The sequence below is a fragment of the Anabas testudineus genome, chromosome 7 (genome assembly GCF_900324465.2).
Source record: "Anabas testudineus chromosome 7, fAnaTes1.2, whole genome shotgun sequence".
Taxonomy (NCBI): domain Eukaryota; kingdom Metazoa; phylum Chordata; class Actinopteri; order Anabantiformes; family Anabantidae; genus Anabas; species Anabas testudineus.
In genome coordinates, this window is record NC_046616.1 from 17,067,359 (window position 1) to 17,094,197 (window position 26,839).

At 41.3% G+C, this 26,839-nt stretch overlaps 3 protein-coding genes across 7 annotated transcripts in view; 1 reads left to right on the forward strand and 2 right to left on the reverse strand.

Annotated features, from left to right (window-relative positions):
* The window catches only part of LOC113167853 (serine/threonine-protein kinase WNK2-like), a 35,885-nt gene extending 24,178 nt beyond the window's left edge, over positions 1–11,707 (reverse strand). For all 4 annotated transcript variants that reach the window (XM_026368750.1, XM_026368752.1, XM_026368749.1 and 1 more), the window contains exon 1: positions 11,052–11,707. In XM_026368750.1, coding sequence (XP_026224535.1) covers positions 11,052–11,693 — 642 coding nt within the window. In that variant the 5' untranslated portion in view covers positions 11,694–11,707. The remainder of the gene's footprint in view (positions 1–11,051) is intronic.
* A 74-nt stretch (positions 11,708–11,781) lies between these two features.
* On the forward strand, positions 11,782–22,582 carry LOC113167856 (ninjurin-1-like). Its single transcript, XM_026368757.1, has 5 exons — positions 11,782–11,891; positions 13,253–13,374; positions 17,991–18,229; positions 20,798–20,956; positions 22,446–22,582. The coding sequence occupies exons 2-4, from the start codon at positions 13,364–13,366 to the stop codon at positions 20,938–20,940; spliced, it is 393 nt and encodes a 130-aa protein (XP_026224542.1). The 5' UTR covers positions 11,782–11,891; positions 13,253–13,363; the 3' UTR covers positions 20,941–20,956; positions 22,446–22,582.
* On the reverse strand, positions 22,583–26,797 carry LOC113167855 (caspase recruitment domain-containing protein 19-like). Of its 2 annotated transcripts, none has more exons than XM_026368756.1 (6): positions 26,672–26,797; positions 25,620–25,765; positions 25,345–25,501; positions 24,679–24,747; positions 23,870–23,935; positions 22,583–23,727 (listed from the first exon to the last, which is right to left on the reverse strand). In XM_026368756.1, exons 2-6 carry the CDS (start codon positions 25,701–25,703, stop codon positions 23,621–23,623), a joined length of 483 nt encoding a protein of 160 aa, XP_026224541.1. In that variant the 5' UTR covers positions 25,704–25,765; positions 26,672–26,797; the 3' UTR covers positions 22,583–23,620. The 2 variants fall into 2 exon arrangements, with proteins under 2 accessions (XP_026224541.1, XP_026224540.1); XM_026368755.1 differs by having other exon boundaries at positions 26,687–26,770.
* Positions 26,798–26,839: the final 42 nt, after the last annotated feature.

The window sequence follows — 26,839 nt, forward strand, 5'->3', positions numbered from 1 at the left end:
TTCCTTTTTTAACCACCACAGTAACAACTTGCGTAACAAACACACTCATACGCTCGGCAGTGAGCATGGACTAGAAACACGACCCACCCCTCACAGAGACCGATGACACAGATGGTGGAATGCAATGAACACAACCTAGCAAGATCTAATCTATTTAATTATTCAGCCACTGTCAACTCCCTGTGAGATGAAACAGCAGAACACAAATCTGCCCCAATAACCAAAAAATTATCAATGAAACAAGATGTGCTGTGATGCAATGTGTTGAAGAGTGGATGATAAAGCATGGCATTTGTCAGTGTGGCATATCAGGTTTTGTGTCAAAGTGTGTGGGGGTTGGGGCATTTCATTGCACTCTTCTGAAGTATCATGAATAATTCAGTTCTGCAGAGAACCCATTCTACTGAGGCAAGCTGAGCAATAGAAAAGCTGGGGCCGCCCAAGTTGGGCTAAGTCATCCCTGAGTGCTTTTTGCTGCACAGCAGCAGCCCGACGATTGAAAACTACCTGAAAACACAGGTCTAAAAAGAGAGACAGTGAGACAGACAGCTTAAAGCTAATTTTAACCCTTGAGCACTGCAGCTTTCCTGCCTTTGGGCGATACTCTGCTCCTATCCCCTCATTACCCCTTTCCCTTTATTGCTCTCGCCTCCTCCTCTTATCATCTTTCATCTTTCAAGAATCTTGGTGCTTTTCCCCAAAACAACCCCCATTTCCCTAAGCCCCAAACATACCCTGTCCCCCCTGTCCCCCCCCCCCCCCCCCCCCCCCCCCACACACACATCTATATATAAAGCACACCTCCATTTGCTTTCCCACTTCTGTTTTCCCTCTCAACAGACACTGGGGTTTCTGCATTATTCAGAAGCCACATGTAGGCTCAGAGGTATTGTGCACCACATGGTGAGATACACAGGCAGATACATATGCACATATGCACACTGAGACACTGGAGGAATGTTACTCCCAAGACAAACACACTTGCACATACCAGACAAAGCATTAATAGGAGTATGACTTTATGCATTATGAGAATATGAGTTCATAGTTCATAGCACTCCCATTCCTCACTTATAACAAGTGTGACTCAATATTTAAATACATTTTAGATCCAAACTGCTGAAAATAGGATGCTTTCAGTATGTTAACAAGATTAGACTGGGCAAGATTAAACACACACAAAAAGTCATAAGATAGCAAAGACAGGAAAATAGACTGTGACATTAGCTGGAAGTAATCTATAATGCTGTGCTCTATTCTGCTCACTCACTGTGTTGAACTCTATTAGTTCCACAGCTCTGGTCTCACATAGCATTACATACATACTGGAACGAGATATGACCACAGGGGGTCTCTGGATGGTATATGGACCAGGTAATAGATTAAAATAATATATAAAAAAAAACGAACAAACGCTGTGTTATTGCAAACGTATGGGTTCAAATTGGCCACATTCTGGCTGGCATAAGCGACTCTGTGTGCGAGTGAAACGTAAAGACAGGGTCACTCTGCACTGTGTCACGCCTGCAGTAAATTAGCAGGTATTTTAATAATTGTTTAGATAATGCATGACGGCATTTCTTGCTATGTTCAGAATTTTTATAAACCAAATCAGTTAAAGGAAAAAAGAATCTGAAGATTAATCAGTAATAATATAAAAATAATAAAATAATTAAAAAATAAGTTGGAAACAAAATAGTTCCAAAGATCAACCCTAACCAACTATAACGGTACAGGACATTTCTCTGCATTAAAATTAGTAAATGTTTACTTATAAGTTAATTTTACAAAATATACAAATCTGAGAAGCTGTGAGGTCCACAACCAAGGTCTAAATGTAGTACAAAAGAAAGAGAGTTCAACATAAGTGGTAATTATTGCAGCTAAATTACACACTATGTCAGGTTGGTCTTTCTTCACAGCTTTGTGTTCTAATTAGAGTTTCTTTTTACCCCTTCATTAACTTGGCCTCATCCTGATCCTTCATTAACTAAGAGCAGATTAACAACATTTGGACTTTGTAACAACAGTGTGACAGGGATTTCTACTGGCACCATTGTTGATATGTCTGGTGGCAGTCAGAAAACAACTGTCCAGTTGCAGCTCCAGAAAATTACATGTTCAACACAACACATCCCCAGAACTACTAATTCACGAGAGGCCAGATCCTGCTGGCTACCATATATCATACCATATATCCATATGTATGTAGTCACTGTTGGGTTCAGTCTCAATGATCATTTGATCCAGTGCTACAGAACACCACCCCTCCAGCTGCTTGTTATTTGCACCTTAACCTGGCATTTAAATATGGAGGATGTTTGGAATTGGGTGACATAAAACAAGGTTGCCAGGTTGAAGGAGATATGCTAATTTATTTGGTCACCCTGCCACCCTCTGCATCCATCCTTAATGCTAGATGACTATTGCAAGATGAGCCATGAATTGTGTCCCATCAGTCATGACTGCAGGAGGCTTTGGCAACAGCTGTGCAGGTCATCCTGTTATCTCTGTTTCAGTGTTACAGCCCTGCCATGCTGCCTCTCTACACCTATGCAATAATTGGCACACTGGCACTCACTGTGGCACAGTATATTATTTTAATTTGAAAAGAATTTGAAAAGTCTGAAGCACAAATACCAAAACAGTGGCAAGAAAAAGTATGAACCTTTTGGAATTTCGTGGTTTTCTGCATTTGATCTTCATCCAAGTCAAGAGTATCAACAAATATACTTTGCCTAAAATAATAACGCAAAAACAATTCTGATCTTTCATGTCTTTATAGAGAACAACCCTAAAAACCTCATAGTGCTAATGGAAAAAACTATGACTAATAAACTAATAATGACTGACAGCTACTTTGACTGACAAAAAACACTCTGCACAAGAAGAATACGCTTACGTGAACCATGCCTCGCCAAAAGGAGTTTCATCAACAATTCTTCTACGACGAAGAATTGTTGATATAGATGAAGCTGTAAAGGGTTACAAAGTGATTTTAAAGACTTTAGACATTCACCAGTCTGCAGTTGAGGGGGTTAACCAGTTATTAATTCCATAATAATAATAATAATAATAATAATAATAATAATAATAATAATAATAATAAACAAACATATGAACGATTATTTGAGGCACATTACATGTGTTAATACTCTCAACTTTGATGAAGAGTAGATCACATTTTATGAGAAATTAATGCAGGAAACCACAACATCACATACTTTTTCTATAACAAAGGCTTGTCAAAGAAGGAACTTTCAAGACAGGAACATGATGACAAGCCACTAAGATATTGTTATAGTAAGACAACAATACAATAGATTATAATTAAGCTGTTGTACTGTACATCCAAATAACTACTCTGCTGTCTGTGTGTTGGGAGTGAGCCAAATAAGAAAAAGCAGGCGATATGGAGAAGCCATGAGAAAGAGAAATATGACAGAATCTACCACACCCTTACTTACAGAGAAACAGACAGGATTAAAACACATCATTATGTCACTGATGCACTTATGACTGTAGTGAACTTTAAGTGGCCTATAGAGAATAGCACTCGTTGCATCTGTGTCATGAGTATAAGTATATCTGACCATGACCAGCAGTTAGCCAATGTGGATTAGGGCATACAAACCTCCTATAAACCTCTTTCCTGTCACAGACTAATGGTAGGCTAACAAACAGACAGCTCATTGACACAGGCACAGAGAAACAAAAGAAAAATGCTGATTACACAATTTCCTCGTCAAAATACTAATGCTACTGACTGATAACACCTCTGTTTAGAGTCTAATTTACATTGGATCTTTGAGGCCAATACTCGAATTTAAGAAAATACTTATTTATTTGAAATACAGTAGATACTGATCTAAATATTCAATATTAATCTGTGATACGCCAGTTAGGGCTGCAACAAATTTAAATATGATTAATTAGCTATTGATCCTCAGACAGGTGGCTCAGCCCATTTAACCAAGATCTTAATGTAAACAGGGAGGAAATCTGATGTGGGAGAAAACGGACCAGTTCCCATCTCCTAGCCCATGTACAGGGCCTGAGAGTGAGGTTTAACACTGGCCTCACCCTTATTAGTCCTAAAGCTATTTATTGATTAATTAGACGTCAACTGACTAATATTTATCAACAATTTTATTAAATAACTTTATTTATCCTTCGTAATAGCTGGTACGATAAGGCTCCATAGTATTCACATCATCAAGCTGTGAGTTAGCATTACTTGAAGCACAGCTGGTGGTGACACCTTCAGTGCACACACACACTCTGGCACAACCACCAAACATCCTTGCTTCACGGTGAAGCACAGATTCTCACACCCATTGTAAAAGCCATACTACTGTAGCTACAAATAGCTGTGGTGCTATGATGACCATGATAGCGGTTTCACCCATCTGTTCTACTCTTGAGACACATATTCACAAATGTGCTCAAAGCCCATGTAAATGACTAAAACCTAATGGAGCCAGCTCAGACTGGTGCAAGCCAGAACGAGGGTTTTGGGTGGGTCCCTTTTCCCAGATCACTTATGATGAGCGTTGGATCTGAGACAAGGCGGAGAAGAGTGGTGCGCTGGGTATTAATGTTCTGAGCTGGACTGGGTGGCCCGGCCAACCCCCCTCCCTCGACCATTTTATCAGCTGCTGCAGTGTGGGGGCACACAGCCAGAAAGACAGCCTTGATTCAGCATAATACACCAACACCAGACTAAACACTGCACGGGCACGACACAAGCACAGACGTTAAAAGCAGTCCTTCATTTCCATGGTGCTTTTAACAAAACACTGCCCAGATTATACGGTCAATAACAAACCAACTTCAAAACTGCTGCGTTGTAACACAAGTGGAACTATTACTCCAGAACTACAGTAGGTTAAAAGGCATCATAACAGCAGAATATGCAACCTAAACACTGCAGGTCTGCGTAATACGCATTGAAATGGTAAATGGTTTGTTCTTATATAGCACTTTTCTACCTAAATGGTATCCAAAGCGCTTTTACACTGCTTCACATTCACCCATTCGCACACACACTCTCTCACACACACACACACCGATGGCAGAGCTGCCATGCTGCTGACCTGATACTAACTTGGCGTTCAGTATCTTGCACAAGGACACTTCGACATGTGACAGGAGGAGCTGGGAATCGGAACACTGATCCCATGATTGGTTAATTGCTCTGCATCCTGATCTTCCTGATATTCAAAGATTATAGGACAACTTCTACAAGAAGCAGAATCTACTGAGGAGAGAGTCCCGTTTTTCTGAATCCCTGTCAAATGACAACATGTTTGGAAACCAAAACATTTCCATTAACTGTCTTCACAAATGCTCTAATCATTTATAATAAGCTGGCAAAATAAAAAACGGTTTACCATATCAATGACTTCAAGTGCTACAGTGTGGCCATTTGTTTTCTCTTATTATTACATAAATAGCTTAGTGATGCAGAGGTCAGCTAGAGATTATAAGTAACCCTTGTCTTCATACCACACAGCCTAAGAAGGAGGCCTTAACAGGATACAGCAACGTTCCAGATTCATTCATACAAATAACCTTCTTAAATTTCCAAAGGGATTACTAATCCCCTTGTTGGTGGAGGGACAAGGGAGGTCAAAGTCCATTTAGCTAAATCTTCATCATAATGGTAAGACTGCAGGAGTGAAAGGTGAATCTCCTCACTAAATACAGGTAAATACCCCCACCCAAAAAAGAAAACATTATCGCCACTACTAAAGAAGAACAAAAATGTTATAGGTTGACTACTTGCAACTGTTGTGAAGTATATGACAACTTTAATAAAAGTTTGCATATTCCTGTTTCTCTGACAATAATTTTAAGTCAAACAAAGCAGCGCATATGGATAAACAAGGTTAGTTATCCAGTGATAGAATTGGTGTGTCATTACTGGTCAATACTGTAATACAGAGCTGCTACAATTAGTAAGTTGACAGAAAATTTGTTAACTGGAATTGGAAAACTATTTTGATAATCAATTAACTGTTTAAGTCAACAGAATTAAATGAAAATAATAAATAAAATAAAATAAACTGAAGGATAGTCATAAATTGTCGTAATAGTCATAATATTATGAAATGTGGCAAGAAGAAAAGTCTCCACTCTGATCAAGAAATGTCAAATTAAGTCGCACTGGAAAATGGAGACAGTAGGGACCTCAATAAAACTGATGGAAATACAGAACAAAAACTTTTTGTTTTCTCGGTTTAAAAGCTAAAAACAAAAACCCACCTGACAACCAATAAAAGCTTTACAGATACTGGGCTAGTGCAGTGTAAGGTCTTTCTTATTCTGTCTTATATAAGCATTCATAATCTTTGAATATATGTATTTGGGCCACAATACACAGACTAGAATAAAGATTTAAAAAGGGATGTCAAAGACTATAGAAAATCACCAGTCTACAGTTGGCAAACAATCTATAAATGGAGACACTTTGGGACTGTGGTTACTCTACTAAGAAGTGGGCGGTCAGTCAAAATTACCCCAAGAGCACAACAAACACTCATCAATGAGATAAAACAACAACCCCGAGTGAAAGCCAAAGAGTTAAAAGCACAATTGGAACTGGCTAACATCTGTGTTCACGAGTCTACAGTAGGTAAAACATTGAACAAGCAGGGTGTCTATGGCAGGACACCATGAATAAAGCTGCTGCTTATAAAAAGAACATTACTGCAGACCTGAAATTTGCCAAAGAGCACATTGACACTTCAAAGCAGTATTGGCTAAATGTTTTGTGGACCAATGAAACTAAGATTGAACTATTTGGAAAGAACACACAGCACTACAACTGGTGTAAAAAGGCCACAGCATATCATCATGAAGACATCATCCCAACTGTAAAGTATGGTGGAGAAAGCATCATGATTTGGGCCTGCTTTGCTGCATCAGGGTCTGGCCTGCTTGCAGTGATTGGTGGTAAGTTAAATTCCAAAGTGTATCAAAAACTCTTCAGGATAATGTGAGAATGTCTGTACGTCAGCTGAAACTCTGTAAAAGTTAAGTCATGCAACCAAATTTTTTTTTATGACATATGAATGCAGAAAGCCATGTAATTCCATAAGGTTCAAATACTTTTTCTTGCACCTGTACTCTAAATTTATAAAGCAAATACTGGCCACTTTTTGTTGTTTAAACTTTTTGAAAGGTGTGCATTATGTTGAAGGTTATAGCAAGTGGTAATATTGTATTGAAATTCCCTCATCTTTGTAAATGGAGTAGCCAAAAACATTAGAAACATCTATACTAAGCAATTCAGCTTAACACCACTCCAAACCACAGGCTCAAATAGTAAACATAGTAAAATACCTACCTTTCTGACAGGATCAATTAAAAAAATATATATATATTTGTAAAAGCTAGAATTTCTGTAAGTAAGCTTTGAAAGGTTTTAATTTTTCTTTTCAGCATTATTAACATCTTGTGAAAATAATGCTGCCTACTGATTTTCTCTTATTTTATTAGAGTTCTTTAAATAGCCTCTGACCAAGAAGGCCATTGAAGCTATACCAAAGACCACACTGTCGTGGCTCTAACAGGCTTGTCATTCTTCCCTTTGTGGCTTCAGTTCATGAGTGACACGACAGCACAGGCATGCAAAAGACAGGCACCACTGACAAGACACTATTAGCTAAAGCAACTGAGTCCGGCTGCCCTTTCTTCCACTGGGCCTCCTAATGCCAAATGGGCTGTAACCAATGACCGACTTGGGCACTGTCAACTTTGTTTCCTTTTTCAATCTGAGGTGTCAAGGAGGGCCTGTTGTTGTTAACTGTAATCCAAAGAGACAACCATAAGCTGCACCCAAATGCACATTATCCTATAACGTTGTTCTACCCAATAGTCCATTAGAGGAAAATACATTGTTTGAAAGCACTGACCTATTGACCTAATCATTTTATTTGTTAAATTTGTATGCTTCAAGAATGCCCAAATCTCCAACAAATACTCCGAGATAAACTGAGAAAGCTTCACATCACCGGTATCATCACCAGTTCTGCATTCACAAGCTGAGAACCAGATTTAATCTACAGGACAACAAACTCACTGCCAAATACCACAGAGACGTCTGCACAAAGTCAGAAGTAAACTGTGTCTCAGAGTCTGAGCATAGCATTCAACACAGAGATAAAAATCTATACACAGAGCCACAATTGGCAGAAATGGGAAGTCTGCAAAGTTTAAAAAATAAATTCCACTGAGCAATAATAGTATGAGACATGGCAAAAAAAGAAGCACAAGAGGAAACACTTCTTCCCAACAATGCAAAACTCACAACAGGCATCTTTCTCTCAGATTAACATTCTTTCCTGTGCCAGGGCCATCTGTGTTATGCCAGCAGCCTGGCACAGAGACAGAGATGTGGGGGAGATGGGCATCGGAGGAAGAGGGGCAGGGGTTTGAGACAGAGAGAGGGGAAGACAGGCACAAAGAATAAACACAGAACCAGATTAAAATTTCTAGGCAAGAAAACCACGTGACTACTGGAAGTAGGGAAAACAGTGGAAAATCACTGTCATGACTCTTTATTGCTGTCTTCTACAGAGTGCTCGCCTGTCTTCTCATTTTTTTACAGCAGTTCACTGAGCAAGGCAAAGCTGACATAATCTACATGCAATACTCAAGAGTAAAAATGCGTATCATGGACATGGGTGCTGCTGAAATCTTGAAATCTTAAGACTAGTTCATACCTGTACTTTGACTATCTGAGAAAATGTGGTGAGACTATAGTCAGCACAAGTGTTGTGCACAGACCACCAGTCCTTGTATAACTTATAACATACTATCAGGTGATTTTTCACTGGCAGGGGTTAGATAAACAACAACGCTAAACATGTTGATAAGCCACTGAGATAAACTGATCTCTTTCAGAAAGTTATTCACAGGACTACAATTAAATTAAATTAACCTTGTTCAAATTATTTGACATAAGTGTCACTTTCTGTACCATAAAATATGTCTTTTGTGAATTTCTTTGACTATGAACTGTGAATATCTGGTGGCATGTTCGGTTTATTTTAATAATAAAGTAAATCATTTTCGGTCTGTTGGTTGAACAAAGCAAGATATCAGAGGTAGGTTATTTTCATTATTATTCTAGTGATTTCTTTAGAAACTTGACGTCCTCATGTGTCAATCAATCAATCAAGTGAATCAATCAATTCACTGTAATAGACATAAGGCAGAGAATTTTTTTTATACTAGACTGAGAAACCATTAACTGTTACTATGTACTACAAATTATATATATAACTATTAAATATTTTGCCAATTAATTGTATGCTTATCGTATAATTTACTAATCCACCAACTGTTGCAGCTGTTATTTGTCATCTCTGGTAAACTGTAGATATTTACCTCTTTACTAATGTTTTACAGACCAAACAATAAAGAAAATAAACCGATAACTCAACAACTGTAATATAATAAAGCTACAGACAGGTACACGAAGTCTCTGCTGATTAAGCTGATGAAACACGCTGATAAGGTCAGCATAGCATTTTGTTTATCCAGCTGTCTTTATGGAAGACTCAGCTCAAATGTTCATTACTGTAACTAGATGAGAAAAAAATCTTTTGCATTGTAATTAATATTAAGTATTGACCGTCCACTAGAGGGAGTTTTATAGCGTGTCACTAGGGAAGAATAAAACACAGTAAATTACTTCCTGTTCCACAACCTATCATCCACTGAGTCCATGTGCGGTGCTCAGTGTTGTCAGATGTGGGAGATGGGGAGATGTGGGGGTTCTCACCGCTACTATCAGGCAGCATGACATCACCACCCCAATGAAGTCATCCTGTCTCTCTCAGTACTACTGTATCTTTACTTATTCCCTTCCAGGGGCATGTTATCTTTAAATTCCTTTGCAGTGATGAGATGCAGCCTTGTCTTGTAACGCCACAGGCATAAAAAAACATGGCTTAATTCTTTTCAATGCATTGTGCAAGTGGTCTGCATTCTTTAGGCTCTCAGGTTCCTAATGCAGCATGTTTACAGTTTCTTGGGTAAAGAAGTCCTTGAGGCCACAGGACCGCCACACTGTTCCCAGCAGGCCGCAGCACACTTCAGCTGCTTCCTGTCTTCCTACCTCCTGTTGCACAGAGGGAGGGAGCCAGGGAGTTGCGCAGCTCAGACAAGCTTCCCCTGCACTGTCCGCTCTAATAACTATGCTCAGTGTCATTACATTATTAGCTAGGCAAATGAGTAGAGCAAAAATGAAGGACATTTGAATATGAACTGCTGGAAATGAATCCTTAACAACTATAATCTGAATGGTGAAAGAATAACAAATCCCAGAACATGTTTTCTCTTTTAGAGGAGACTGATCATGCTTACTGTAGTCCCCCTTAAGCCTCCTGGGAGAGAGAGAGATAATCCCTGCTGCAGTCTCCAAAGGACGGAAATAATTAGTTAATACTTTTGCACAGACTAAGCTGGCATTTTTGTTCTATGTAATGCAAGACAAGATAGACTCTGCATGTGCATTTGCAAAAGTGCTGCTCACTACACTTGAGTGGTGGTATGCATTTCCACAGCAGTAACTCATGCTTGTCAATCAATTTTCCAGTGTAAACCATTTAAAATGTAGTGGCAACCCATTTGCAACTTAGCAGGCTCCCTCATGAGGCCGGCTGATTGACAGCTCCCCGAAGACTGCACCATTATACCATCATGATGTGTGAACCTTCACCAGCAGAGAAGGGAGCACAGAGAAAGTGCTTCCTGTTGCAGCCACTACTATAGATCTCTGGCTAATTGAAAAAAGACGTGTGTCATTTTTGTAGGGAACACCAAAGTGAAGACAGATATTTTAAACATTAAAATAAATATCTCAAATATTACATTTATCATTTAAAGATGCTTCTGTGCTAGTGGAAAAAAAGTGCAGTATAGGCCTCTTCTTAAAACCTTATGTGGCTGCTGAAAATGCTTGGTCTACCTTTATGTGATACTGACACTACGTTTTCATATAGAGATTGTAAATCACATGGACCGTGTTAGTATTTTACCTGGAGCTCACACCAGGCAACCTCCACCCAAGTCTCAGTGTCCAGACCCTTGTAGACTGTCTTGAAGGATCCTCTCCCCAGCTCAATGTCAAACTTCAGGAACCTTCCTCCTGGAGACGTGGAGACTGCCTTCATCTCTGCCTCCTCCTCGTTCTCCTCGCTGGCCGCCTTGATGGCGGTTTTAGCACCATCGCTGCATGTAACATTCAATGCATCGCCGCCCTTCTTCTCATCAGCACTTGCTCTCCCTGTTGCACCGACTTCCTGCTCTCGCTGACTCACATCGGTGGAACCCTCCTGTATCCCGGAGCTAGTCCCCCTTGTCTTGTCCACTATTGTTCGCAGGTTTATGTTGAGGATCTTATTCCTGCTTTCACATTCAGGGGCTTCAAAGGCCTGCTCATCTGTATCCGAAAACCACAGACTTCTCCTGATGAATCTCTGATGCACACTCCTCTGATAGCTGGATAATGGGTATGCACTGGGATCACTCCCACCTTTCACTACAGAGTCCACAAGACTGATATTTCCATCACCCCGGGCTTCATACATATTTAAGGCCTGCTCACACTGAGAGTTGGGTACAGATGGATATTTCGGTTGCTGGTGGGCCTCGGTGTTTGAATTTGCCCCCGGCTCCATGGTGATGGTTTAGAAGTTCAGTCACTTTGGTTTCCAGGTCATTCGTGCCATGGCTAGACTCCCCAGCATGCAGATTTAGAGATGAATACCTGCAGCGCCCACTCGGTGACGCAGTTTGCCAGCAGAGGCCCCTAACAACACCGAGACGGATGAACGAGATTTCATCTGATATGAAGAGCTGCAAAAGAGATTTGGCCAGTTAGTCAAGACAATCCAACAAATGATGGGGTGGGTAGTGGGTAGTGGGTAGTGGGGGGGGGACATTGATCAAACTGAGGGCTGGGTTTGTGGGTGTCACTGCGGAGCTGAAGTTAGTTTGTGTCAATAGACGCAGGTGGATGCAAAGACAAGCCCATGAGGTAAAACACATTGTTAGCAGAGGCCATCGTCGCCCAGGTGGAGGAGAAACTAGCAAGCTGACGACGACACAAGTTCACATTAAGTTAGCTCGGCAGGTCTCAGCTGACGTGCCCAGGAGCTAAAATCACACCCAGCACACGGATTTAATGCATTCATATTCAAATGTCCACATCACATGTACGTTCAACAAAAAGGGGACTTACCTACAGTAGTTAAAAAAAAAAACAAAAAAAAAGGCGAAACACCCTCGGCTAAAGTCGCGCTAGCGATGCGCACAGACTGCCAGGTCCAGGTCTACAACAAGAGGAGAGGAGTCGCTCACATTAGCCGAGAGGTGGACTTTAAAAACGCCCTATCCGCACATTATCCTCATCTTCACGGGCAGCCTCCGCCACAGGGACCGCAGACAATGTGAGGCTCAGCTGGCCCTTCGCTAACTGAGCACACCGCCCATGTTGGCAGGGAAGAGAAACAAACAAACAAAAATAATAATAATAAATAAATAAAAATTGCGTTGTGTTTATTTCCTCCCGGTCCCTCGCATCCCTCGTCCCCGGCGGCTGCCACACGGAGCAGCTAGCGATGCCGAGTCTCTGCGCTGTTTCTCCGCGGCTGCTGCGCACGGAGCGCGTAAACACCGGTCGTGGCCGCTTTGAGACAGGGAAATTTGTACTTTTCCTGTCGTCTCCTCGGCGATTAAATTAGGCGGACGACTGCTTTCGCTTGTCACCGTCGCTCTCCATTACCTTAACACACCGGCGAGGCTCAAGAAATGTGTTTCCCATTGAGCTCGCTTGGTTCCACGCCCCTGGTAACGACCGGAGGGACCGTCCAATCACACGGCGCGCCGGGACCAGGAGCCCCCTCTCACTGCTGCACTGTTCAACAGTGACACACACTGTATCTCACATGAAAAGACCTGCAACCACTGTTTACGGTTAACGCGGCTAAATAACAAGGCGGTTAAATGATTATTCCCTGCAAAAACCTGTCATCAAGTGTAAAATTTCCTCCACGCCCTTCAGAGACTCGTTCAATCAGGTTTCTCCCTCGACAGCCAGCTGTACAACACAACTTTCTGAACAATAAAATAAAACAAAAATCATCCCTGTTGCGGTGCCATAACAGATTAAATGCATCTGCTGCTTTTTTGCAAGTAGGTAATGTGACTGCAGCTCTCCTCTTCTCTTGCTGTTCAGCAGGACACTTGGCAGCTCAGGTTCTGGGAGCTGCACCCTGCAGCTGAGGTACAGCAGCACATATACACCCAAATAGGAAAATGATGAACACCAGCAGCAGCAACAGTGGAAATGAGACCGAGGTAAGCTATCTGAGAACACTGTTATGTGTCAGGATGTGTTGCTTTGTGAGGTTCTGCAATAACTATGTGATTTCTGAGGAGCTGGAATGTGTTTGTGGATAAGTTGGAGGTTGCAAAATTTAGAAGTATGACAAATTAAAGATAGCAGGAACGGTTCTTCTGCCTGACAACAGTTGTTCTCCTGCCAATAATTGCAGAGTGGAATGGAGAACTAGTAAAATCCGACTTAACACATTTGGGATATAGACACATAATCCAACAACAGAGAAATCCAACAGGTGCCAGACAAGTGTGGGGAGAGGAACACAATGAGCTCTAGGGAAAATACAGTTAAATGCAGCGGTAGGCTTGGGCAGGGCTACTAATTCATCTTTGTGGTCATTTCTGAAGACGTGCTTTGTAGTGTTGCATTTTAATGTGAGGTGATCATGTTAACGTATCCATGACACTTTCTCTCTTCTGACTTGCAATCGGTACAAGGCAGAAAAGTAGAACATGCACAAAACAATATAGAAATGATGTTAGAGATGAGTGTTATAGATTGATAGATTGCATGCCCATACTTCGATAAGTCAATAGCAAAACCATTTATACAGAGATCTTTATGTATGTTGCAGATATGCTAGGTCAGATGACAGTCTGGTTCACCTGAGGAGTGCAGCATTGTTGGCACCTGAGTGACCTTATAAATAATGAATGCCAGCTATCCTTGTTTCTTCACTGACCAAAATGCACACACACAGTTTTACTTTTTCATAATGTCATCCGACTGCATGGCATAACTAGACTGCAGCGGGACAAGGGGCATTTATTGTGTTTTATGTGGCAATTGAAGTTGCCATTTGACAAGTAATTACAATATACGGTAGTTCAGAGCGCCATCCAGTTTTACAGGGAAACTAAATAGGTTTTACTGTGTCAGTTCTATGGTTGCTGCCTGCGCATAGCTCCATTTAATTTCAAATAGATATGCGTGTGTGTGTGTGTGTGAGAAAGACAGGAGAAGGAAGAGAAAGAGACAGATCAGAGCTACTTCCTTGTGACTGTCACAATTGTATGCAAAACATAACCACCTATACCGTTGGTAGAATTAACAATGTGTCTTATGTACAATGGGATCCATCTGTAGTTGTTTTGCTAAGTGACGATCTTATTAGAGATTAGTTAAACTGAAATCTAAGACCAATCAGACTCTGTGTCAGATTTCAGAGCAGCAGCAGCACAAGCTTATCCTATTTTGTTAATCAGGTTTTTACAGCAGCTGCAAATGTTTCATTTTCTGACTGCCATAGCACAATCAAACATACTCTGTAACAGCCATGTTTGCTTTGCTCCAAGGCTGTAAAACTAAAAGCCCTACAGAGAATCATGGAAATTAGATTTACAATTGGGTCGATCCTCATCTGGAGGTGGTCCAGAGTTTGAGGTGAGCGAGAGAAGGAGTGCTGATGGGACATGATGGATGGAAAGCAAAGAAGTGCTGATGCACAGTATGAGAATTAAGAAAAAAAAAAAAAAAGGAAGAGGAAGCACAAAGCCATGCGTTTATAGATGCTAGTTCATTAGCTTTTTCATCATGCTGCTGAACGGCAGCCAGTTCAATTAGCTAAATAATAAATGCAGGATCTCACCATTTGGCATCTTGCATTGTTGCTGCAAGGAGCTGCCTACATGTCAGATACAGAGCTTAGCAGTACAAAGCAATAAGGCCGGCATACTCTCTCAGTAAGTGACATGCAGGTATTTTGCTTAACTGTAATCAGTTAGAGAGGCCATGTGGGAAAATGGGGAAAGTTTAGGATTAGGTGTACAAGTTCAATGAGTTAATTTCTTTTGCTTGGAAGTCAGCCAAAGCTTTAGTTAGCCTTTGAATGCACAATAAAAACAGTTTTATGGTTCAATTAGGTTTAAAGTTTGGGTTCAGTCTCAGGAATTCCAGAGCTGCAGCTTTTCCAGAGGTTGCAAACTCAGAGCAGGCAGCCTGTTGCACTGCTGCCAGCTGTGAGGCAGACATACAGTACATATAGTTATTTATGACGGGACACAACTTTACTCACTTATGACTTTAAGAATAGTGGGTGTAAAAGTTTATTGTTATTGTATTTATTGTAGCATTAAACTATTCATAATAGGAAATGTTATTATTGTTTTTATTTATGCATGAGTCTAACTATTAAGTGAATAATTTATTCACCAATTCATTCAGATTATTTAATTGCATTTTCATTTTTATGTGTAGCAATGTGGGCGATATTAATCGTTTTATGAGATTCTCCATAAATAAATGATTTGACTATCTGACACCACTTTCTTTCCACTCTTTTACTGTAACTTTAGCAATACCTCATTTGATTCTGCAGAACGAAAGACATGTTAAATATTCCATGAAACCATCTGTAATTCCACTGTGAGAAGGAAGATGTGTTAATACATATTCAAACAACTGCTCACTGTCTTCACTCCCTCCTCACATCATCCTTCCTTTCTCTCTCTCCTCGCTGTGTCCCGTGAGTCTATTTCAGACAAGGAATGCAGTTTCCCAAAAAACAGGCATTGACGCCTATAGGACCAATACAGAGCAACTGACTTCTTAATGAGAACCTTTCATTTTAGATTGTGTAAAATAACAATAGATCTGTAATGGCAGGGTGACACACAAGGGTTCTGTTTGTCAAATGGGAAAACAAAAGTCAGTGTAAATATGCAAATGTGGGCTGTATTCTGCATTTTTCAGTTTGAAGTGTTATCCAAATGAAGGCGTAGATTGGATGTATCCTGTCATTTAGGCTTTTACATGTGTTGCGTGTTTTCCCCCTCGCGACAGTACAGCGTGAAATACCACAGCATATATTCACCACATCATCTTCCATCATGTCTCCTCTGCTGTGATTAGTTGTTGTATGTTTTCAGTCTTATTATATGAGCACACAGCAGGATGAGTCCTGTGGCCTCTAGTCTTCGCCTGGTGTGTATCAGAGCTCACTGTGTTTGTTGGTGAATTTTGGAGAAAATTCATCTGCTGTGCTTCTAGACACACTGACTGCATGTTTCCAACCTGAAATCTCACAACAAGCATTATCTCACTGTGGTCTGTTGACTCGGAGATAAAGGGCTGTCTTTGTAAAGCCTTTGTTAGTATTTGAGAGCAGAATGGCTGACCCTGACACGTCATGACAGTGTGCCATTTGTGGCAAATCACAGTCACGAGGGCACTACACCTCGCCGCATTGCTTTTCGCCCGTGGAATGCAGGGAGACATGTTGTGAAGAGCCGCCTAATATGAGCCATACCACGAGTCAATAAGGCTTTGGGTTTTGAGAAGGCATTTTTAAAAGGTTTGCTAGTTGCTGTCGGCACGTCTGTACAGTGTTCGCACGAGGTGATGCCAAATTATAAAATCTAAACTAGTAGGTGCACTGCCAAATGAAGAACTGTGACGTGTAATCCATGTCCTAAAAAGCAAAAGGATTATAAAGAGAATTAAACACGGCTTGTTCAGCATTTATCACATCATTGCAAAAAAAAAAAACTCATCAAAATAATTACTGAAACCACAACCATGTCTACTCTACAATTTGTACTTCCCCCTCATACATCAACTAAACCATGCCAGTTGATTGTTATGAATCTCCTAAAGACATTGTAATTCAGCTGTAGCCTCCCCTGTAGCAAATTAGAGGGTGCAGCTTTTGTTTTCTCTCTTTTTGCCTCTATCCCTGGAGCACAGGGAAGACAGTTTGTACCAACTCTGTGGTTTGTTTAATCTCTGACAAACTCGGCTTTCTGCAGCTGCAGGGGAGTGTTGTGAGAAAAAGGGTGTTGAGCTTCGGTGTTGAGGAAAAGACTGTCTTGCACTTCTGAGTACTTCCCGTTCACAGATAGTGCTCAGGTTTTGACTCTGACACAGTCAGATCTTCAGTGTCGGCGCTTAGGTGTGCAGGCAACTCTGAACAAGAGATCCAAGTGCAAACACAATGTATTTTTTATCATTTTAAAATAGGGGGGTTTCTTATTTATCAACAAGTGGATTGTTTGTCCAGTACCTGCTGGCCCAGTGTGTGATTTTCTCTCTGTGGTACAGAGTTCACTGGGACACTAACGCAAAACCCACGTATCTTACCTAATCATCCCACACAGAAAGAATCAATACGTTATAAAAGTCACCTTTAAATTAAGACGTGTTTTTGTTAAATGTGTTACTTATCACTAAAAGAAAGCCACAAGCCTTCTTAAGTCCCTGCTATAAAATGCATGTAATGTCATAAATAAAATATTGTGTGTTGTGTCACTACGTTGTAATGGGCTATTACTAGTGTGTTAGTATCTCTTGGTTGTAATATAGTGTTTTCAAAGGTCTCTCCTCTGTAGCAGCTGCATATTGTGCTAATTAGCACAGAATGATAAACAGATCCTCACCATCAATGCACAGGAAGCACTGAATTACTGCTGGCCTCATCAACTTGCTGCTGTGTTGCTCTGCTGGGACAACGAAACAGAGCACAGAGCACAGAGCATGCCTCTCTGTTTATATCCAGGCTTTTTTTTTTTTCCTTTTCAGGCGTTATCTCAAAGCCATAAACATTATCTCTGTGCATATTACTTTCTTCTTTCCGCAGGCCTCCCAACCAGATGCTTGGCCCAGCAGCGCAGCCCCTGCTCAATATGAACCACTATGCCAATAAGAAGAGTGCAGCTGAGAGCTTGCTGGATGTAGCTCTATTAATGGCAAACGCTTCCCAGCTGAAGGCTGTTTTGGAGCAGGGGCCAAACTTCTCCTTTTATGCCCCTATCATCACCCTAATCAGCATCTCCCTCTGTCTGCAAGTCACGGTTGGGATCCTGCTTATCTTCATAGGTGAGAAAGTAAACAGAGTCCAAAGCCCTTTTGTTATACCAGAGGTGTCTTTGTGTCTGACGGGCACATTCTTCCCCGTCACCTGCTTTTCACGTTTGATCCCTTCCTCCATCGCGTCGCTCAGTGAGACTGAAACCCGGGGCACCTTTTGCTCTACAGTGCACCCCCCCCCCCCCCTCATCATTGTCAAGTTCACTGACTTAGCAAACAACTTATTACCAGATGGACTCTAGCTGTTACCATGGTAACCACACAGACACTAGGTCAGAGTTCACTTACTTTTAGTACTGATGTCAGCACCTGTGGGAGTGAGGGAGAGGGGCTGGTTTATTTCTCTGCTGTGTGTGTGTGTGTGTGTGTGTGTGTGTAAATGTGTCAATATGTGTCAGTGTGTGTCTTTGCAGGTATTGCATTAGTAACAGGGAACAGAAAAATGAAAAATAAATATCTTTTCACACATGTGAGGAAAGACTTGAGATGGGGAGATGAGTTAGGATGAGACTGCACTTAATTTGGCCCTGACAGACTGAACAACAGGTCAGTGAACTTTAGCCAGGTCACAATGACTCTATCAGCAGGAGTAAATCATAAGGCACATTATAAATATAACCACCCAACCTCTTTCCTGTATTTCTTTCATAATCAATTAGTAATCAAATATTTTAGGACTCGCCCCTGTGAATGTTTAGTTGTTTTTTTTGCTGAAACCTCTGTTTTCACATATTTTTACCACAGGGGTAATCAATTGCTAATCGATCAATTTGTACTGTGTTAGAAAGACTATTGACGTGATTAACCTACAGTACTATAAGAAAGCATAATTAACTTGTAGTTCAGATTTGCTCTGCTTTGCAAAGGATCACGTGTCAGAAAGAAGCATGTGAGAGTAATCACACGTTCATGTCCTCTCCTCCACCAAATGCTTGGACTCTGCTGGCCCCCCCAACACAACCCCCCACCCCCTTGTTTTCACCAGATTATAAAACACATCTCACGTTGCTCTTTTCCAGTCTTCCTTCATCTTCTATGACTGTTCTGAACCCTGTTCCCCTCTCTGTGCCCACCCCATCCTCGCCTCCCTCTCCCGTGGATCCAGCTCTGTCTAATGGAGAGGCAGTGTTGCATGATGTGAGTGACCTACATATCACCTCCACAACCCCCAACCCCCAACCCCAACTCATCCCACCCCAGGCACATCACACACACACAGCTAGGCAGGGCCCTTAAACTGTTTAACCTTTGGTAAGCTCCCACCAATACACACAGAAGCACATGTACATATGCATGTGCGTGGAGAGTCACAGCAGCTTCTGTGTACTCCCCGCAACACGCATCTTTCCAATCACACCTTAATTTGATCATTATTAATAGTTCAGTCACTGTGATAATGAAGATTATGTCATTATCACAGCATAGTGTTATAAGAAGAAATACAAACTTCTCTTGATTAGTTTTCACCCTTCCCTGTTTTGCTCTGAGTGGTTTGAATCTGACGCTTCTCGTCTTGCAAGTCAAGTCAGTTTTATATGTAAAGCACTTTCCATACACAGTGGCAATGCAAGGTATCACACATCACATCAGCATAAAAGCAAAACTAAACAAAAAATGAACTTCACAAATTGTGAAAATAAAGAAAAACGCATCCAAAAAAAAAAAAAAACACTTTAATAGGCTTTAAGGTTTGGGTATAATCAAAAGTTACTATAAGGTGAGTGAGTAATATACAGAGGAGCCAAATCATTAGGTCATTTATAGACCAGCAGTAGAAGTTTGAAGTAGTATTAGTAGTATTTGGACTATTCCTAGAAATAACAATTACATTATTTGACTAAGGCTTTAGATGGTCCTACTGTATGTATATTTGTGGTGCCCACTCCACATGACACATTAGTCAATAGACCTGATTTAAATGAACAATATTCTGCCCTTTAACTTGAGAAATAACGTTATAAAATGAAAGGCTAGTGTTTTATAGACACTCATGAAAACTGCAATTCACTTAGTGTTGTTAATAAACAGTCTCTCCACAGATTTTGGTCCAAATGTCCTGTGGACTTTTTGTCAAATGTGAGTGGTCAAAGATTCTACTGGAGTCTCCTCCCAGATGAATTAAAGGCCTCTTTAAAACACAAATTTGTTATATGCTTAACAACCTGGAAACCCAGATGTTGCTGTACGGCTAGTGTTAAAACCATTAATTACAGCCTAGAAAGTCCTTGTAAAATTGGCGATACAAACTGAAAGTGTTTTGTGTCTCACTGACATAGACACAGTTTTGTAGTAAACAAGTGTTCAGTTGAAAACTGAATCACATCACTGCTTTATCCTCATATGCCCTTGTCAGAATGACAAATCTGATACTCTGCATTTCTATTCTATCCCTCATAGACATGTTAGCTCTCTGAACCCAGAATTAAGTACATATGGATTTATGGTTGATGGTAAATCTGTGTGTCGTAATGACTTGGCTGGAGTCCCAGAGTAACGTAGACTGCGGATGTTTTATTTGACATTCGCCGAGTGTGTGTTTGTGTGTTGTAAAAGCCGGCTTCCTGGTTTTATCCACAGTTCGATGGAACCTGAATGATGAGCAAAAGCACTGGAGGCTGAACACTATGGAAAACCTGGCCACAGGCCTGGTTTTCATCATCGTCGTAGCGAATGTCTTCATAACAGCCTTTGGAGTCCACCGGCCAAACCGCAGCGACTGACCAAGAAAACACACGGGTATTCTTTCTTTTTCTGCTAAACACACATTGTCTTTATTTACACACTCTGTCCCTGCACCTCTGTTTCTATTCAAGCAGGTATTCAGTACTCTCTTGCCTTACTATGCTGTTTGTTCCTATAAACATCCATGTAGTCAGCATGTTTTTGGTCCTCTCCTGTCCTGACCTGACCTTCACAATCCCCCTACCTGACCTACAAACACACTGCCCTCTCCAGGCTCACAGGGAAATTTCGAGCGGAAAACAACTTTATTCAAAAATCGGCCACTGTTCTTTTTTCTGGAAAATCCTCCTCCTGCACTGCTGCAGCCGTGGAGAGAAAACAGGGAAGAAAAGAGAAACAGCTGTAGCGGCAAAGAGATCTGATGCGTAAACAACACAACATTTGTTCCTAGTGGACAAACAGGAAGGTGGAAACAACGACAGTCAGGCACATGTGATCTCACACGGTCTGTCTCCTGCACTGCCCGGGAGTGACCCCACGCACTGGCCACACACAGATGCACAACCACAGTCACACACACAACCGCTGAACAGGCTTCAATTTTTAATTGCACTGATGACGTTCAAACAAGAAGTCGGGGTGCTTTTTTTCCAGACAGCTCGAACCAGGAGCTTCGATTGGGTCTGCTGAGCACATGTATGCAGAGCAGGGTGTGTCCCATTGCTCTCAAAACTCGGGCCCACCTCCACAGCTTTAACCTGACCCGCACATCTGTCTTCAACCACCTAACGTTCAATTATAACAGTGTTTGGTTGTGCCATGACTCCATGTGCTGTGAGCAAAGCTGGAATGTGTCTGTGGTTTTTCTGGTGAGTCAGAGACAACACAGCACAGACCCCCAGCAGAACCGCTTGTTAAAATGGAAGCCTTAATTAGACCGTGTTTCAGCAATGTCACTGAAACCCCAATTAGAGTCCAAGCAAATGCTCATTTTATACACTTGAGTGGCTTAACACAAGAATATAAAAGCAGTGTGATTCACATAATTATCTGCTAAATACCTGAGGAATATTCATGTTCTTATCTATAATTTTTTTAATGTGACTGTGACCAAAAGCACCTTTCGAATGATAAACCAACGTCACAATCTTATCCTTTTCCTCCTCCACAACTATCATTGGTAACCGTGGAAACAGACAGACGAGCCAAGAGCCAGATTGATGACACACACAGCTCCACTCTTGGCAGATCTGTAGACTGAGATTATATATATATATATATATATATATATATATATATATATATATAATGGATATCTATGGTGCCTATATTTCTGGCTCTTAACAAATTCACGGTGGGGGCAGGGGTTAGAACATCAGAGGATGCTGACAATCAGGAGGAGTTTTCAGCCTTGCGACTATTAAAGGCTCGCTCATAGGAATGTGGCTGCAAATACTCTAAATGAACAATCACTCTGGTGACACTGTAGCACCTCCCCATCCCTCCTCGCTCTCTGACTGCACTCTTTCATCTGCCTTTGCAGAGAAGACAGAGGTGGAAAGTGCTGCTCAATGCTGCAGACCTCCTCCTGAAGCCAGACACTGGAGCGCTCTTCCCGAGCTGACCTGCACCTGCATATATCGTCTTTAATAAATCCTTTTCCTTACTGGATTAAAATTATTAGTGCTTCAAAGTGAGCATGAAATGCATCCACCATTCACGCGTCTTTCTTCTGCAGTCAAGCAAACAGCATTTAATGTAGCATTTAATTAAGTTGACTTTACCCCTTCAATCAATTTGATAGTCATTATTAATTGATGAGGGCTGACTGCTGCTCCCACTTGTCACTGTTACAGCACATCAGAATCTTTTCACATGAGTGGAGTGAGGGAGCAGTGCCCTCTAGTGCATTAACTAATGCTGTTCAATCAATGAGATAAATGTTTTCAGCATCATATCAATTTCATGTGGACAGGACAAGCAAACATCTGATCTCGTAGCAGACTAAACAAACTAAACACCAGACAGGAATCATCCACACACAATAATACAACATAGCCTGTTTGACGCCAATCAAATGCTTATTGCTAGATACTGTTTATCTTTATCAGGACTTTGTCATACAAGATCAGAAATATGTGCAACTCCAAGTGATGTCAAACGCGGTTTGTGCTTTATTTGAACAGAAGGAAAACATTGTTATAGTGCACTTCAGTTAGCAGATGTATAACAATATCATTATCACATTATTAGAAGGCGCTGGCAGAGGGTGAGCTGGTGTTAAATATCTGTTGTTGCAAGTTACTTTGTTAACGTCGCCACACACCAATAGTCCACCCACACATCTACTTTCACCTATGTTGCCTACTTAGACCTTGTAAGGACAGTGTGGGTGTTTACACATGGTGCTCGATTGACATCATCCTACTGTTGTTTTGTGCAAATGGACGTCATTGTTCTCATTTGTACATAGAGTTAGTGATTTCACTAACTCAAGTTTCAAGCATACAAGTACCATGGGAGAATATTAAATAACTGTTACAGTGAATAGTTGACAACTTGAGTAGTAAATTTCAGTTTCTTGATGATTTCTAAAAGGTTTGACTCTAAAAGTGCATTTGGGTTTGGCACAGCAAAGAGGCAAATTTCATGGTCGAGCTGTTTCCCAGTGCTACTTATTAAACCTTTCAGAACCTTAAAGGCCTCGTTTTGTTTTTTCTACTTTCCGACTTTTGCATAGGAAATGAAAACATCTTTAGCACCTTTACTGAGTCTTGCTGCAGAACAGTGAAGAAACAGACCGGTGCATCTTGGTGTCTCTCCCTCTGTGAGCAGAAAGAGTAGCAACAACAAAGAGTATAGAGTTCAGAGTAAAAAATGCAGAGTGGTTTAGAAATGATACATAATAATAATAATTGTGTGTTTTAAATAAAACAGTTTAAGGGGCTTTTGGATGGCTACCCTCACCTTTATAATAGTAGAGCATCGCAATTCCAACAACAAAACTTAAACAGCTCAGGAAGAAAACTGGTCCTGCGGAAGAAAAGAGAAGAAATAAAGTTCTCCTCAGCAACTGTTAGCATGCAGTATAAATATCAAGATAAGCTGGAGCGTTAAGTACTAAATGTGCATAGTGGGACTGTAACTAAAAAAAGTAAACAGAGTGAAAAACTAGCAGATGGCGTGGCAAGAAGCTTGAGAAAACATTTGTCTTGTTATTCAGTCTTAACTAGCCCGTGTTTGTTGGTCTGACTAATGTCTCACTGCATCATTGATGACCCATTTCCCTTTGACCCACTGGTTGCGCTCCTGACTGTTCAAAGGAATGCAGGACAGAAGCTGTTTTGGACGGGGGCTTTACACAGGAGCTTAACTGGCCGACGAAGCCAGAGCCCTGCATGTAATGGGCTGATGAATGGCGGAGCATTTGCAGAGCTGTGAGGCCCACATTCTGATGTCAGGGGGGTTAAAAGGTTCAGCAGACAACTACATCTGATGAAGAAAAAAAGGACGCACAAAACACTAAGACCACTCGATTTAAAAAAAAGCCAATCCAGCAGTCATGTGGCCAAATTAAAGTGGAGTCAAAGGATTAAAGGCTTATTTTCGCTCATTAACCACATTATTAGCTACACTGCACTACTGTCGATAGTGATTGTTTCCCTGTTTAAATGTGCTGAGATTAGACCGCATTTTTACACATTAACTAACTTACAAATTAACTTGATCCATCGATTCCTCTGCTGTACGTGGTACATGTTTTTGAATGCATTTACCTCTATCATTGAGCACGTATCGCTCTGGGTGAACTGTCACACTGTTAGTCCAACTTGAGTCTGCCAACTCTGGAACAGAAAGTGAAAACGGTTCATGGCTGAACACCACCACTTTAAATAACACCCTGTGTAATGGCAGCTAAACTACTTGAACTGAAGTGGAGGCAGCACACTGGCATCTATCTGTATTTTAAACAGGATAAACCTGCATAAGGCCAGACAGGGCAATTACGCAGCAGGGAGTCTGCCTGTACAGAACAGCGGAGTGCCTCACTTACAACATGTTGGACTTTGAGAAATGAAAGAAAAAGTTAGGAGGTTAATTATAAATAAAAGTACTAATACAGACAATGACTGGTGCAAGAAGGAACAAGTGTTTGAGGTTAAAACCACCTCATAAAGTGTCTGTTCATTATTATTATCACTCATAATATGATATGTTTGAACACTAATATGTGATTACCTTCACATTTGGCATCTTCTGGAGGTCCCTCACGCTATACATAAAAACCTGTTATGATTCCACTTTAACTTTGTCTCCACACTAATTAAATCACATCTCAGAACATGTACATTTTAATACATTCAGATTGCGTGTTTGAGTAGAGGGCGTTCTCACCTGACAATCGTTCTACTGACAGTTTTTTAGCCCTGCAGTATTTTTACCTCTTTCTTTGACTCTGCTGGGCAGGCTGGAGTAGACGTCCTCAGCGTGGATGTGAAGCCCTCTGTAGAATTCATGGCACGCCTCCTCGCCCTGTACATATAAGTGCTTCAGCAGCTCCACTAGCCGGACCTTGGTTGGCACACTCAGTTTCCTGAACTGGAGACAGACATATGCTGCATTGAATCCTTGTACACACGCCTACGTAAGATCCTTCTGAAAGTGGATGTGTGTTTGTTTTGTTTTTTTGTCGGTGCCATATATGATTTGTTGCGACCCTGTGGGCTTCTTTGTCGCTGAGTATCTGGGGGTAGATCCTGTTCAGTTGCAGCACCAGTCTGTCAATTAGCTCCGTGTCCATCCTCTGATCTGAGCACAGGAACTGGGCATCCCTCTGCAGCTGCTCATGGTAGCCGTCAATGTCTAGCCAAGGCAGACAGGGATTACACAGTTAAAGAAAAGACAAGCAGGAGACAGTTTTATTTACAGGTTATGGCCTCGTACTTAACCTGTTTCTGTTTTCTAGCATGTTACAAAGCAGATTTTATGTTTAGTCTTAAGTAGTTTCTTTGTAAGCTGGTCTTGGCATCAGTCTTGCTCTGAAAATAATTTACTAAGAGGTTTATTCTCAGTTTAGAAAGGTGAATACGCCTGCTGCAAAATTGCCTATTTGGCTCAATGCTAATACTCTAAATAATGTTGCTGTATGAGTAACTTGTGCACCGAGATTGGGTGTTTTTTAGATATTACTAAACCTTAAAGGGAAACCGCAGCAGCCAAGACATGGAGCTGGTAAGAACAATGCAATTTAAAAGTGACAATATGTACAGATAACAGAAAGCTTTTCCAACAGAAAGCCCAGCTGTAACCACTGTGGTGAAGCTTGTGTTGTCTGGGAGCTGTTAGATGTGCTGGTTTAACAGCTCAATGGTCATTTCTTTTATTTTGTACCAACTTTTAAAAGATTTCGAAGGGACAAAATCAAGCTGGTAAGAAATGTGTGTCAGCTGCTAGTTTTTCCATTGTACCAGAAATAACCCCATCCTTCCAGTGTCAATGATTCATATGACCTACATATGTGACATACACTACATTAAGCAGATCCCTGGCTCAAATGGCAGCTCAGGTGTAACATACCGTCTTCACACTCGTTCAATCGGTGTTAATCGCCTAAAAACCTGCTACACACAAGACTAATAATGAAACTTAAAGCGTGGATTTTACGCAACAAGTGACGAACTCGGAGTGGGCGATGCGCGATCCTGCGCGTCGCGGACGTCTGCGCGCAGGATTTAGCCAAATCATCCTCAATAAGACAAAACATCTTACCCTTGTTTCACAAACCTGCCATACTGACACATCGACGGCGTGAGAGACCGGTAAAACCTCCTGTACCCCTCCGTGTGGCGATCCTCGCCGTCCCGCTACATCAGCTCGCCGGGCCGCTGCACGGCGCCACACGCTCCTAGTCACAGCGCGCACAGGTGGTCAATGAAG